Source organism: Hemiscyllium ocellatum, chromosome 8 (genome assembly GCF_020745735.1).
Source record: "Hemiscyllium ocellatum isolate sHemOce1 chromosome 8, sHemOce1.pat.X.cur, whole genome shotgun sequence".
In the NCBI taxonomy this organism is placed as follows: Eukaryota; Metazoa; Chordata; class Chondrichthyes; order Orectolobiformes; family Hemiscylliidae; genus Hemiscyllium; species Hemiscyllium ocellatum.
In genome coordinates, this window is record NC_083408.1 from 86611981 (window position 1) to 86625715 (window position 13735).

General features: G+C 41.3%; 1 protein-coding gene across 1 annotated transcript in view; it reads left to right on the plus strand.

Moving 5' to 3' along the window:
- The window catches only part of lrrc9 (leucine rich repeat containing 9), a 220808-nt gene that overhangs the window by 201308 nt on the left and 5765 nt on the right, over positions 1 to 13735 (plus strand). Inside the window, exons 30-31 of the mRNA XM_060828987.1 lie at positions 3990 to 4115; positions 8425 to 8599. Coding sequence (XP_060684970.1) covers positions 3990 to 4115; positions 8425 to 8599 — 301 coding nt within the window. The remainder of the gene's footprint in view (positions 1 to 3989; positions 4116 to 8424; positions 8600 to 13735) is intronic.

Sequence of the window (13735 nt, forward strand, 5' to 3'; positions counted from 1 at the left end):
CTTCCCTCATTGGACTATTGACATACTGCTCGAGAAAATTTTCCTGGATGCTTTTTACAGATACGTACTCCCAGGCAGCAATCCAAACCCAAAGTTCATCTGCCTTGCATTAAAGTATATGCACTTCAGGTCACCAGTTCTTTTGCGTTCATCTGCTCTCTGCCCACTCCTCCCTTTGGTAATGCTTACTTCATGATCCTTACAGGCTCTAGTTCATATGTCACTGTCTACTAGTCTTCTCTTCTGGTTCCCAGCCCCCTGCTACATTAACACCTCCTGAACAGCAGTAGCAAAGACTCCCCAAGGACATTAGTTCCAGTCTAGTTCAAGTGTAGACCATCCAATTGTAATAGTCCCACCTTCCCCAGAACCCGTCCCAATGTCCCACAAATCTGAACCCTTCCCTCAAGCCATGTGTTCATCCTGCCTATTCTTTCATTTCTACCCTGGCTAGCACATGGCATTGGTAGCAATCCTGAGATCACTACCTTTGAGGTCTTCCTCTTTAACTTCTCTCCTGCCTCACTGAATTCTGCTTTCAGGACCTCATCCCCTTTTTTACTTTTATCATTGGCTGTTCACCCTCCCCTGCAACCGATCGGTGACATCCTTGACCCAAACATCTGAGAGGAAACATACCATCCAGGAGTCTCGTTTATGGCCACAGAACGGCCTATCTACTTCCCTTACAATAGAATCCCCTATAACTATGGCCCTATGAATCTTTTTCCCACCCTTCTGAACAGCAGTGCCCGCCACGTTGCCATGATCCTGGCAACTGCTGCCCTCCCAAGTGAGCCATCACCCTCCCAACAGTATCCAAAACGGTATACCTGTTTTGGAGGGAGATGACCACAGGGGACACTTGCACTGCGTTCCTACTCTTTCTCTGCCTTTTGGTCACGCAGTCACTGTCTCCCTCAGCAATTCTAATCTGCGGTGTGACCAATTCACTAAACTTGCTATCCACGACCTCTTCAGCATGGCGGACGCTCCACAGTGAGTCCATCTGCAGCTCCAGAGCCGTCATGCAGTCAAACAAGAGCTGCAGCTGGACACACTTCTTGCAAGTGCAAGAGTCAGGGACGTCAACTGCATCCCTGAGCTCCCACGTCAAGCAAGAGACCTTTGAGTTTGCACCAACACTCCAAAGAACCTGCCACCCAGATCCATGCTCAGTCTTTACTTGCCTCTCTGGTGCTTACGTACTAATTCTGAATAACAACTTCTGTCATGCCATTGTCACAGAAGTTGTATTTCTCACACCTCTCCACTGAGAGGAATGATCTATACTGTAAACATGAGGATCAATTCCATCACCTTTGTGCGACCAACAGTTGCAGTTTTCTCTATTGCAAAACCTTTTTTAGAAATACCTGTATATGGGTTCTGAATGAGCAATTAGGCAACACAGAGGCCTAATAGATATTCAAGATACACAAAAATTTTATTTTATTTTATTCATTTCTGTGACTTGCCACTGGTACATATATCAGTATACTGCAGTAGCTCATCTTGGAACTCATTAAAATGTGAAACTTAATAGTGATTCAATGTTTATCAAAATCCAGTGGAAACAGATGTGAGTAAGAGTATTAACCAATGAACAGGAAGTGGTACCCCACTCAATCTTCACCTAGTTAAATGGAGGCACTGAAGCTAATTGCAGTTCTTAGGTATTGCCCAGCTGAAATCATCCCCTATCATGTACAGCCTTCTACATACCAGCTTAAAAAGCTCTCCTGGATGCATTTTAATAATTCTGCTTCCACTCAATCTTTCACACTGCAAGTACTCAGCTAATGTTTGGGAAGTTGAAATCCCCTACTATCAATATCCTTGTACTTTTACACTTGTCTGATATTTGCTTACATATCTATTCTTTTGTTTCTCTCAGACTGTTGGGTGGCCTACAGTACACCCCCAGCAATTTGATTGCTCCCCTTTCGTTTTTAATTTCTACCCATATGGCTTTATTTGAGGCGCCTTCTGCTCATTAATATTGTGACACCCCTTCCTCTTTTATCTCCTTCCCTGTCTTGCCTGAAGACCCTGTATCCTGGAATATTAACTGCCAATGCTGTCCCATTGTCAACCATGTCTCAGTGATAGCAATTGCATCATATCCCCATGTTTTAATTTGTGTCCTCAACTCATTTGCCTTATTCATCAAATTCCTTGCATTAAAATAAAAACCATCCAACCTTGCTAAATTCCCTTGTAGTTTAACTGGCCTACAATTTCTATGTCTCCTTGACTCCCTGACTGTCTCTAATTTTTCTAATTTTGACCATTCATCTCCCCTTGTTGAACTGTCTCTCAGGATTCCACCCACCAAACAGAAGTTAAACCCTTCCAAAAAAGCACTATAAACCTTCCTACAAGGATGCTAATCCCATTTAGGTTCACTGCAACCAGGTCCCACCAGCCCCTAAAACAGTCCCAACGTCCCAGAAATCTAAAGCCCTCCGTCCTGTACCATCCCTCCATGCATTCATAGAAACAAAGAATCTCTACAGTATGGAAGCCGGTTATTTGGCCCACAGGGTCCACATCAACCCTCAAAAAAAGCATCCCATCTAGACCCAGTCAATCTCTGTAACACTGCATTTCCAATGTCTAATCCACCTAGTCAGCAGATCTCTGACATAACCAATGTACCTAACCTGCAGATCTTTGTACAGGTCATCTGCATCCTTCTCTTTCTCTCCTTTCTTGTCATTTTCTTTCTCTTCTTTTCGTCATCATCTGACGTCTGGGGAAGTTGGAGGGTGCTTGGTAGGTTGTCGGCTGCAGCAGTGGCAGTGTCCAGAGCAAGGACTCCTGGCTTGGGAAGGCCAGAGTGTGGACTTGGCGGGTTGTCAGCTGTGGCAATAGTGGTGCCTGGTGTGAGAACACCTGGCTGCAGTAAGCCTGAAGCACAAGAATTCCTTGAGGCCTGGGTCACCTTGCAGAGACTTTGCTGGAGCTGTGTTTGAAGAGCCCTTGTACAGAAGAGGAGCTCTGTTTATGTAATCTCTTTTTATTCTTTTTGTATCTCAAAATGGCACCGGATTTTTACTATACCTGTTTTAGATAAGTGTGACAATGAATAAGTTATAAACCCTCATCATAATCATAATATATGCAACAATCTCTGTTTACATGCCCTCTCATAATGCCATGCAGCCATTCAGTGATATTCAGTGGGCACCAGGGAGGAAACATACCATTCTGGAGTCTCTTTTGCAGTCACAGAAACACTTATTTGTTCCCCTTACAATTGAACCCCCTTCGACTTCAGTCCTGCCATTATCCTTCCTCCCATTTTGGGCAGCAGATCCACTAATGGTGTTGTGAAGTTGGCTGCCACTACTTTCCGCTGCACAGTCATCTTCCCCAATAGTATTCAAACAATATATCTTTTAGAAAGGAGGCTGGCCACAAGGAACTCTTGGACTACCTGGCTTCCTCTGCTCTGCCTGGTGGTCACCCATGCCCATTTTTGCTGTTCGATCATCGCTTGCAGTGTGACCACCCCACTGAACATGCTAGCCACAACATGCTCAGCATTGCTGATGCTCCACAATGATTTCACCCTGAGCGCCAATTTTGTAATGCAGTTTGTCAGTAGCTGCAGCCGATCACACTTTCTGCACACATGTTCTCCAGGGGTGAGAAACCATTCAAGTGCGGTATTCTATGTTTTGTATGTCTCAGGTTGCCATTTAACTACCTGGAGAGTTCAGGTTACCATTCTTAAAAAACAAATCGTTCTGTTTGTGCTTGTAAAGGTTTGGATCAACGTTGAATGGGTCTACAAGTTACAATGAACAGCAATTCTTATAAGGACACTTTAAAATATAGGCAATTCTAAAACTAATAAAATGTATGAAATTCTGAGTGTGTTTGATTTATATCAATCTTTTCTGAATCACTAAATGTCAAAACCATTAAGATGATAATCAAGTGATACTCTATTTTAAGATTACATTGTAAATTTTTTTCAGGTCTCTCGTAAAATGTTGTATCGTCCATTCCTAGTATTTCGATTGACAAAGCTTCAGATATTAGATGGAGTTCCAGTCACTATGGATGAGAAAGAAAAAGCTGAATTTCTATTGTGCGAGCATAATGTAAGACTTTTAGCGGTTTAAATGGCTAGCAGATATCCTGTGATATTGTTAACAGTATAGGCTAAACAATCGATTGCTTGACAAAGGGATGGTTTGCTATGTGGTGTGTGACATCATGGTCTCTGATTTAGGATGAAATTCCAATCTTGTTCAGGGATTCTTTGCATATAAAGGGAAATCTGACCACCCATCCAATAGAACAATGCCCTACAAGTTCAATTTTTTAAACATAAACAAACTTATTGTATACAAAGATTTTAGGGGAGGTGATGATATAGTGGCGATGTCACTGGAATAGTAATCCAGAGCCCCAAATTAATGCTCTGGGAACACGATCAGTTTGTGCGATGTGAGTAGTGGTAGCTAGGGCAGAATTTATTGCCCATCCCTTATCGCCCCAGGTGATAGTGATCTGGCTGATAGTGATCTGTCATTTTAAGCCACTACAATCATTTGGGTATGTTCCTTGCTGTTAGGAGAGGAATTCCAGGATTTTGACCCAGCAGTAGTGAAAGAGCAGCAATATAGCTCAATGTCAGGATGGTGTGAGATTTAGAGGGGCACTTACAAATGATTGTGTTCCCTTGTGTCAACTGCCCTTGTCCTTCAAGGTTGTAGAGGTCACAAGTTTCAAAGTACTTTCAGAGGAGCCTTGCTGAGTTGACGCAGTGCACCTTGTAAATGTTTCATACTGCTGCCACTGTGTCAGTGGGAAGGCAGTGAATGCCCGAAATGGTGAATGGGTACCATTCAAGCAGATTGCTCTGTCCTGGATGGCTTTTTGAGTGTTCTTGGACCTCCGCCCATTCAGTTAAATGGGGAGCTTTCCATCACTCAACTGTCGTGTGTTATTGATTTTGGACAGGTTTTGATGAGATAGGTTGTGAGTAACTCCTAGAATTTTTAACCACTGACTTGTTTTTGTAGCCACAGTATTTATATAGTTCAGTTTCTATTCAATGCCAACCTGTAGGATTTTGATAGTGGGGTATTCAGAGATAGCAATGTCATTGAACGTTAAGTGGTAATGGTTAGATTCTGTTTTGTCGGAGACTATGATTGTCCAGAACTTGAGTGCCTGCTTATCAGTCCAAGCCTGGATGTTTTCCAGATCTGGCTTCATATGGACATGAACTGCTTCAGTATCTAAGATGTCATAAATGGTGCCAAACATTGTGCAATTATAGTGAACATCTCTACTCTGCCCTTATGATGGAGGGAATGTCATTGACAAAGCAGCTCAAAATGGATCAGCCTCGGACACTATCTGAGAATTCCACAAATGCCTTGGGGCTGAGGTGTTTGATCACCAACAACCAGAACCATCTTCTCTTCGTGCTCAGTATGTCTCCAAATAATGTAAAGGATTTTCCCTAATTCTCAATGACCCTATTTTTGCTTGGGCTCCTTGATGCCATTCAGTGAAATGCTGACTTGGTGTCACTCTTACCTCACTGTTGGAGTTCACATCTTTTGTCCACCTTTTTGAATCAAGTTGTAATGAAGTCAGGAGCTGAGTAGCCATGCCGTACACAGCAAAGCATCTTGGTAACACTGTTGATAACCACTTCTATCACTTTACTGATGATCGAGATAAGACTGATGGGGCAGTAATTGTTGGGTTGGATTTGCCCTAATTTTTGTGTATAAAACATAACTGGGCAATTTTTCACACTGTCTGCCAGATGCCAGTGTGTGGCTGTATGGAACAACTTGGTTTGGGTGTGGGGCTGATTCTGGAGTACAAATCTTCAATACTATTTCCAAAATATTATCAGAACCCATAGCTTTTGCAGTGTCAAGTATCTTCAGCTGTTCTTGATATCACATGGATTGAATCAAATTAGTTGAAGACTGTGATGCTGGGGACCTCAGGAGGAGAATCATTCACTTAGCATTTCTGGCTGAAAATGAATGTAAATACTTCAGCCTTGTCTTTTGCACTGATGTACTGGGCTTTTCCCCATCTTCAAGAATGGGAATATTTCTGGACGCTCCACATCCTTAGTTGTTTAGTTATGCACCACCATTCTTGACTGGATATGGCAGAACTGCAGATCTTCGATCTGATCCATTGGTTATAAAATTGTTGAGTTTTGCATGCTGCTTCCATGTTTTACAAGCAAGTAGTCATGTGTTGTATCTTCATCCAAGGAGCAGGGGAATCGACGTTTCGGGCGTACGCCCTTCTTCAGGAGCCCTTTCCTGAAGGAGGGCTTATGCCCGAAACATCGATTGTCCTGCTCCTTGGATGCTGCCTAACCTGCTGTGCTTTTCCAGCAACACATTTTTCAGCTCTGATCTCCAGCATCTGCAGTCCTCACTTTCTCCCTGTGTTGTATCTTCACCAGGTTGACGCTTCATTTTTTAGGTAGACACGGTGCTACTCCTGACATGCCCTCCTACATTCTTAACTGAACCAGGATTATTCTCCCAGCTTGTTGATGATAATAGTGTGGGAAATGCCTGGCCATGAAGTTACAGAATGTATTGGAATATATTTCTGCTGTGCAACTTGTGGATGCCTAATTTTGAATTGCCAAATCTGTTTGAAGTCTTTCCCATTTAACACTGGTTAGTCCCACAAACCATGATAGAAGGCTTGGCATATCCCCCAAGCGAAAATGCATAAATTATTTGCTTTCTAAAGAGGATCTTCATGTTTCAGTCCTGATAAGTGCTGACAAAATGCTTTAACTTTGTGCCTCTTTTTAGCAGTGTGCACATTCTGTACTAATAAGCAATTAAAAGATTTGGACATTAAAAAAACAACTTAGGATTATTATTTAACAATATTGTTCACAAGTATATAGTTATGTATTCAGTTGCATTTATTATCCTCGCTCCACTCCCCAAAGATTCTCTTATACTTTAAGATATCTTAAGAGTTATTTACTTCTATCAGAACAATATCATTAGGAAAGATTTAGAGGAATCTGGGTCAAGTGCTGGCAAATGGGACTAAATTAGTTTAGGATATATGGTTGGCACGAATGAGTTGGACCGAAGGGCCTGTTTCTGCGCTGTACATCTCTATGACTCTAAGTATGTTACTGTTCTCTGGAATTTAATTCTCCTCAGTTCTGGCTATTCTCCAAGACAAGATCCTTTGGCCCAGACCTCCTGATAGGAAGATAGTTGTGGCAGAAGTGAAGACTGGAATTGCTTATTGGGACCATATGGACATCCCAAGGCAGACGCCCGCAGGAATTGCCTTGGAAGTTGAAACTTCTATGGGCAATTATCCCAGCATCCACAATCTTCCAAAAAGGCCCAACTTTAAAGCCAAGGTTAGAGATTTTGAAGGGTTTTTGATTGACTTAGTGAGTCAGAAAGCCTGCTTTAGATACTGACTGTCTTCTAAACTCACCTGTTTAAACTGCCACAAGTTGGGATTGGGACTGATCGTAATACTCGGGGCTTGACTGTGGTTAAATGAGTTATTTTTATCATATTCGTCGAGCATGGAAATAGACTCTTCGGACCAACTAGTCTGGTTATTTCTCAATACTTCAAAGCCAGTTAGCTGGTTCTTCATTTAAACCATATAGATATTTTTCACTAACCGGGGACATCCTGCAGTTTCTGTTCCCTAATGAAATCCATTTGATGAACTGAATGATGAAGTTAGCATTTTCCTTTTTAAACTGCAGACCTAATGATCATTTATTTTGTTTATATTCTCCCAGTAATCTGGATCACATAAAATCAAGATTGCAGTTGACAGTCTCTCTCATCAAACACACACATAAGTTGAAATCACTATATCCCTCATTTAAAATTCCTTTTTGAGCTAAAAGAACAAATTGATTTGATAAATATTCAGAATCCTTTTAAACTAATTTAACTCTAACTCCCAACACAAAAACATCTTTCTAGACTGCTTTTATTGAGAGGTCTGTGGGTGCACGTCTCCATCAAAAGGCATAGATTGTTCACCCATTATTTGAGTATCTTTCCTGCCTGAGATCTTCTAATCGGCCTATTCAGAGATAATATTACATACATCTGAAGCAGGTGAGATTTGAGCCCAGGCCTCCTGGCTCAGAGGCAAGAACAGTAGTACTGCAACACAAAAGCCCTCTGCTGATGGACAATTCTAAAACAGTTGGTAAGTACACTCACCATCTTATACAGGCAGGTTTTCTGCACATGAGCCAGGCTGTAGTTGAGGGGACTAAACCACTTTTCACATCCATTCAGAAACATTTGATGTCATTGCTATTTGTTTTATTTTCAGTTCCTTAGTAGCACTGCAACTACAGATTTCAATATTTAACCAATATTGATTTTTTTTTTTGACCAATAGACAATGCCTTCAAGTTCAATGGAAACAGGGTTAGCTGCAATAATGCCATTACTAACGAGGCCCAATACATTGAGGACAACCAATAGTCTTCCTAAAGGGTTGCAGCCTTTTTCAGGACCAGACTTCAATCTCCCACATGGCTTTGGGGACTCAGTACCACAGGAGCCAGTCAGAAGTAAGAAATTGTAATATGTGTTTTTCTTGTTTTGTCTTTGCCAACAACTTGCATATATTATATTATGTATAGCTTCCAGTAAATTTACTTGTTCTGTCCTATCACACCAAAATGACCAATATTAATACAGAATTAACAGGGTTATTTTGTTTTATCACTGTTAATTGGACAGTATTTAAGAATCATTAATTATTCAATAGAAAAAACCATTTAAGATCTCTAATTCTTCTCCTCCATTAAATCTCTCCTTTGGAAAAAAAAGCTCAATTCTAACCAAATTGTAATCACCCTTCCTCATATTACCTTTGTTTCATTCAGTTTCTATTCAGTTTTGACTTAAATTCTGTTAGAAATATGTGGGTTTTTTCAATGTTTAATATATATGGAAGTTCATACTGAAACATTGGTTCTTTGTTAGCCTCCTGAAACAGCTTTTAGAACAATAAGGAAGCAATTGGCTATGCACAAACTTTTGATTTGCTACTGCACTCAATCTCATGGCTGAACTAAGTTCATAAAGCTGACTAAACATGGAACTGGCCTGTACAGGCTGTTAGTCTAGTGAACAAACAGCAGTCAAACAGGCAGCAAGTCAGTGTCTTCCACTATAAGTTTAGTCACCACACCCAGGACAGTGGAAGTTGCAACTATGTTTTTGTTCTACAGCCTAGCCATACCCAGTTGGAAACAGCTTCTTATAAATAATTTTCAACCTGTTTGAACATGTTATGACCTACCTTTATGCAAGTTGGACTTGAACTCAATGTTTCAGTCCAGAAGTTGTGACATTACCACTGTACCACAAGACCCCTATTGCTCCTTATATGCATGCCTAATCTTTTCCCAATTAATACAATATGATCTTAATCACAACTAGAGATGAAACATATACGAATCCAACTGATATGGCATTTGAAAATTACCACAGGTAAGATGAAAATAATGATACCCTGTGCTTCAAGAGGTGCTGTTCATCTTGCTGGCATGGGTATCCCAGTCTCTAGGGATGATGATTAAACACACAGCTTTAAGTGGATCTCAACACTGTAGGCTGCAAGTTGTTGCAATTCAATCCAACTCTGTCTTCCATGTTACCTATAGAACCAGTAGTATGGGGAGACCTTGGATTGTGGAGTTAACTGTATGTAATTCGATTAGTTGTGTATAGAGGTTAGAAGCTACTGAGGATTTTGAATGCAGATAACCACTCAGAGACAATATATGTATTAACTTGAACCTAACAGATGGACAATTGTTTTAGTTCCAAACTATCTAACCTCAATTTCAGGTGATGGAATATTCTGGATTTGCTATTAGCTCAGGAGTTGCCTCTGTCAGAACTCTACAAAGTTATCATAATTCATCAGCCAACCAACTTCCATATTTACTGAAAACTCTCCAGTCCAGAACACATAAAATACGTGAAGTTTGAGGTTCTGCTTCAACTGCATTCGACTTTTCCAACACCCATTATGCATGAAATTTCCCTCATTTTTTTCTGTCAAGGTTCCAGTTGACTTGATTCAACTTGCCCTGCCAAATTCAGAAACTGGTTGAGAAAACTAATTTGGCTTCACTTGCAATGTTGTGCCCAATTCTGGCTACTACACTTGAAGAAGAGGATATTTCAGTGCACAGGAAATGTTATAAAAATGGCTATGGCGCTGAGAGACTTTAATTATGTATGTAGATTAAGGAAGCTGGGATCATTCTCTTTGGGCAAGGTTGGGAAGAGATTTGATAGAGATTTTGAAAAATCTACAAGGTTTGGACAAAATAGATAAGCAAGATGCGCCTACTAATGGAAAGATCTAGAATCCATGTAAATGACAAAAAAAAATACAATACAAGATAAGGAGAAACATTTTTATGCAGTGAATGGTTACGAACTGGAATACATTGCCTGAGAGTGTGGTGGAGGAAGGTTCAGTTGTTGCTTTCATAAGGGAATTAGATAATTGCCCAAAAAGAAAAGGAAGGTATTGGAGGACTGTGGGCAAGATTAGGTGAGTGTGGTGAGCTGAATAGCTGTGACGGAAAATCCATGTAACCAATATTCTGAATGTTTTATTTTATGCTGCAACCATTAAATGATTTTATGGTTCCATGATAGCATAGAATACATAACTACAAGGAAAGGATAAAATGAAGAGTATCCCTCATCCGCACCATTCTGTTCTGTGTTTCTATGTTTCAAGTTGTCTTATCTCTCCCCCATGTTTGTTGCTTTTTAACCTTCTACACAATAGCTCTGTCACTTTCTCTTGGGTAGGGTCAATGTGGAATTTGACGTTATTTGTTAAGAATAGATTTTTATAGTTTGAATGAATGAACCAGATCAATGGATAGGAAATGAGAAGGATACTCAAAACATCATGGCTACATTGGATGCAAATAGGCTGAACTCAATCAACTAATTTTAATTTGCTGGGGTTTCGGGTAGTTCGTGATCTGATTGATATTTCATTGGAAGAAAGGAAGTTGAGAATTTGGGGTTGAATGACTTTATACATATCTAGCATCCTTGGACAGCATGTAAGGTCACTACGTTGAGCAGCACATTAGAGGTTGGCAGACAGGGCACATGAGTCTTTGACTTTGCTGTGCATGCTCAAAGTGTATCAACTTATATTGTGCCTAGAAATGTTGACGTAGCAGGAAATTGGGCTGTTCTTTTATCTGTGCATTCACTCAATGTTTTTGAGGGCTTAAACCAAACATCTCCAACTGGTCAACATCAAGGCTTGCAATGCTGGAGGGGAATGAAGTTTTCCATCAGTTGGTTCATAACAGGAGACAGAGATGAAGCAACTGTTGTCCCCGACAGACTCAAGTACTATGTTAGTAGCAATTCATAGTCAAACAGGACACCACAAAAGATGACTGCCTTAATCAGGGAATAATGTTACTGGCCCAGGATGGTTGCTGATATTGATGATTGTTGTCACAGTTGTGAGAGATGTACTTTGACTAAAGCAGGGAAGTGACCTTACCCCAGCATGGGTTTCTGGTCGCCAAGAGTCCTCCAGAGGTACTTGTAATAGATTTTGCGGTGCTGGGCCCCAGTATTAATAGTTCTTGTACTCATGGCTATCTTCATCAATTTACACAGTCCATTCCCACCAGTGATCAAAAGGCATGGACTATAGCCAGAAAATTAGTATGTGACTGATTTGTTGGTTCTGTATTCCATGTGAGGTAAGATGCTGCATGCAATAGTGGGAGTGGTAGACAATATGCCTTGGTGGCAATTGTGTACAGCTATAGAGTTATGCATTAGTGAATGTGAGATAGCAGAGAAAACATGGTGGTACTTATCTTTGCGGAATGCAGACGTCAATAATCTTCTTTTGTTGCTGGGCTCAACTGCACATGGACACTACACTGATTTGAGTGGCTACCTCAAATGAGGCTGGCAGTGCTTGGTGCCATGGTAGCCTCTGCAGGTCCTGCAGAAAAAAGACAGCCCTGCTGTCCATGACCCCATTCACCAGGGCCTTGAAGTCCCTGACGACAAACCAGGGTGCCAGTTTTCCTCTGTTGGTTATCATCCTATTTCACTCACTGTCACCCATAGAGTCATAGAGCCATAGAGATGTACAGCATGGAAATAGACCCTTTGGTCCAACCCCTCCATGCCGACCAGATAACCCAACCCAATCTAGTCCCACCTTCCAGCACCCGGCCCATACCCCTTCAAACCCTTCCTATTCATATACCCATCCAAATGCCTCTTAAATGTTGCAATTGTACCAGGCTCTAACACATCCTCTGACAGCTCATTCCATACACGTACCATCTGCTGTGTGAAGAAGTTGCCCCATAGGTCTCTTTTATATCTTTGCCCTCTCACCCTAAACCTATACCCTCTAGTTCTGGAGTCCCCAACCCCAGGGAAAAGACTTTGTCTATTTATCCTATCCATGCCTCTCATGATTTTGTAAACCTCTGTAAGGTCACCCCTCAACCTCCGATGCACCAGGGAAACAGCCCCAGCCTGTTGAACCTCTCCTATAGCTCAAATCCTCCAACCCTGGCAATATCCTTGTAAATCTTTTCTGAACCCTTTCAAGTTTCACAACATCTTTCCGCTAGGAAGGAGATCAGAATTGCACATAATATTCCAACAGTGGCCTAGCCAATGTCCGGTACAGCCACAACATGTTATCCCAATTCCTGTACTCAGTACTCTGACCAATAAAAGAAAGCATACCAAATATCTCCTTCACTATCCTATCTACCTGTGACTCCACTTTCAAGGAGCTATGAACTACACTCCAAGGTCTCTTCATTTAGCAACACTCCCTAGGACCTTACAATTAAGTGTATAAGTCCTGCTAAGATTTGCTTTCCCAAAATGCAGCACCTCACATTTATCTGAATTAACCTCCATCTGCCATTCCTTGGCCCATTGGCCCATCTGATCAAGATTCCATTGTAATCTGAGGTAACCTTCTTTACTGTCCACGATATCTCCAATTTTGGTGTCATCTGCATACTTACTAATTATACCTCTTATGCTCACATCCAAATTATTTATATAAATGACAAAAAGTAGAGGACCCAGCACAGATCCTTGTGGCACTCCACTGGTCACAGGCCTCCAGTCTGAAAAACAACCCTCCACTACCACCTTTTGTCTTCTACCTTTGAGCCAGTTCTGTATCCAAATGGCTAATTCTCCGTGTATGCCATGAGATCTAACCTTGCTAACCAGTCTCCCATGGGGAACCTTGTCAAATGCTTTACTGAAGTCCAAATAGATCACATCTACCACTCTGCCCTCATCAATCCTCTTTGTTACTTCCTCAAAAAACTCAATCAAGTTCATGAGACATGATTTTCCACGCACAAAGCCATGTTGACTATCCATAATCAGTCACCCCAAAGCCACAGATTACAAACTGAGCATGCCCCTACACCACCTATTCAGTCACTCAGGATATCTCACTACCTTACTTCCATCTGATGCACCACTAACAGTTGTGCCAGCCACATTCATATTACTGAATCCCTTTTTGCAATCTAGGAAAAATTGGCCAATAGTAGGGCAAAGAGGGTGGTGGTGCAATGTGCAAAAATGCAAGGCAGAGATGTCAGAGGGCATTCAAATAAGCACAAATTGAGTGAACACTA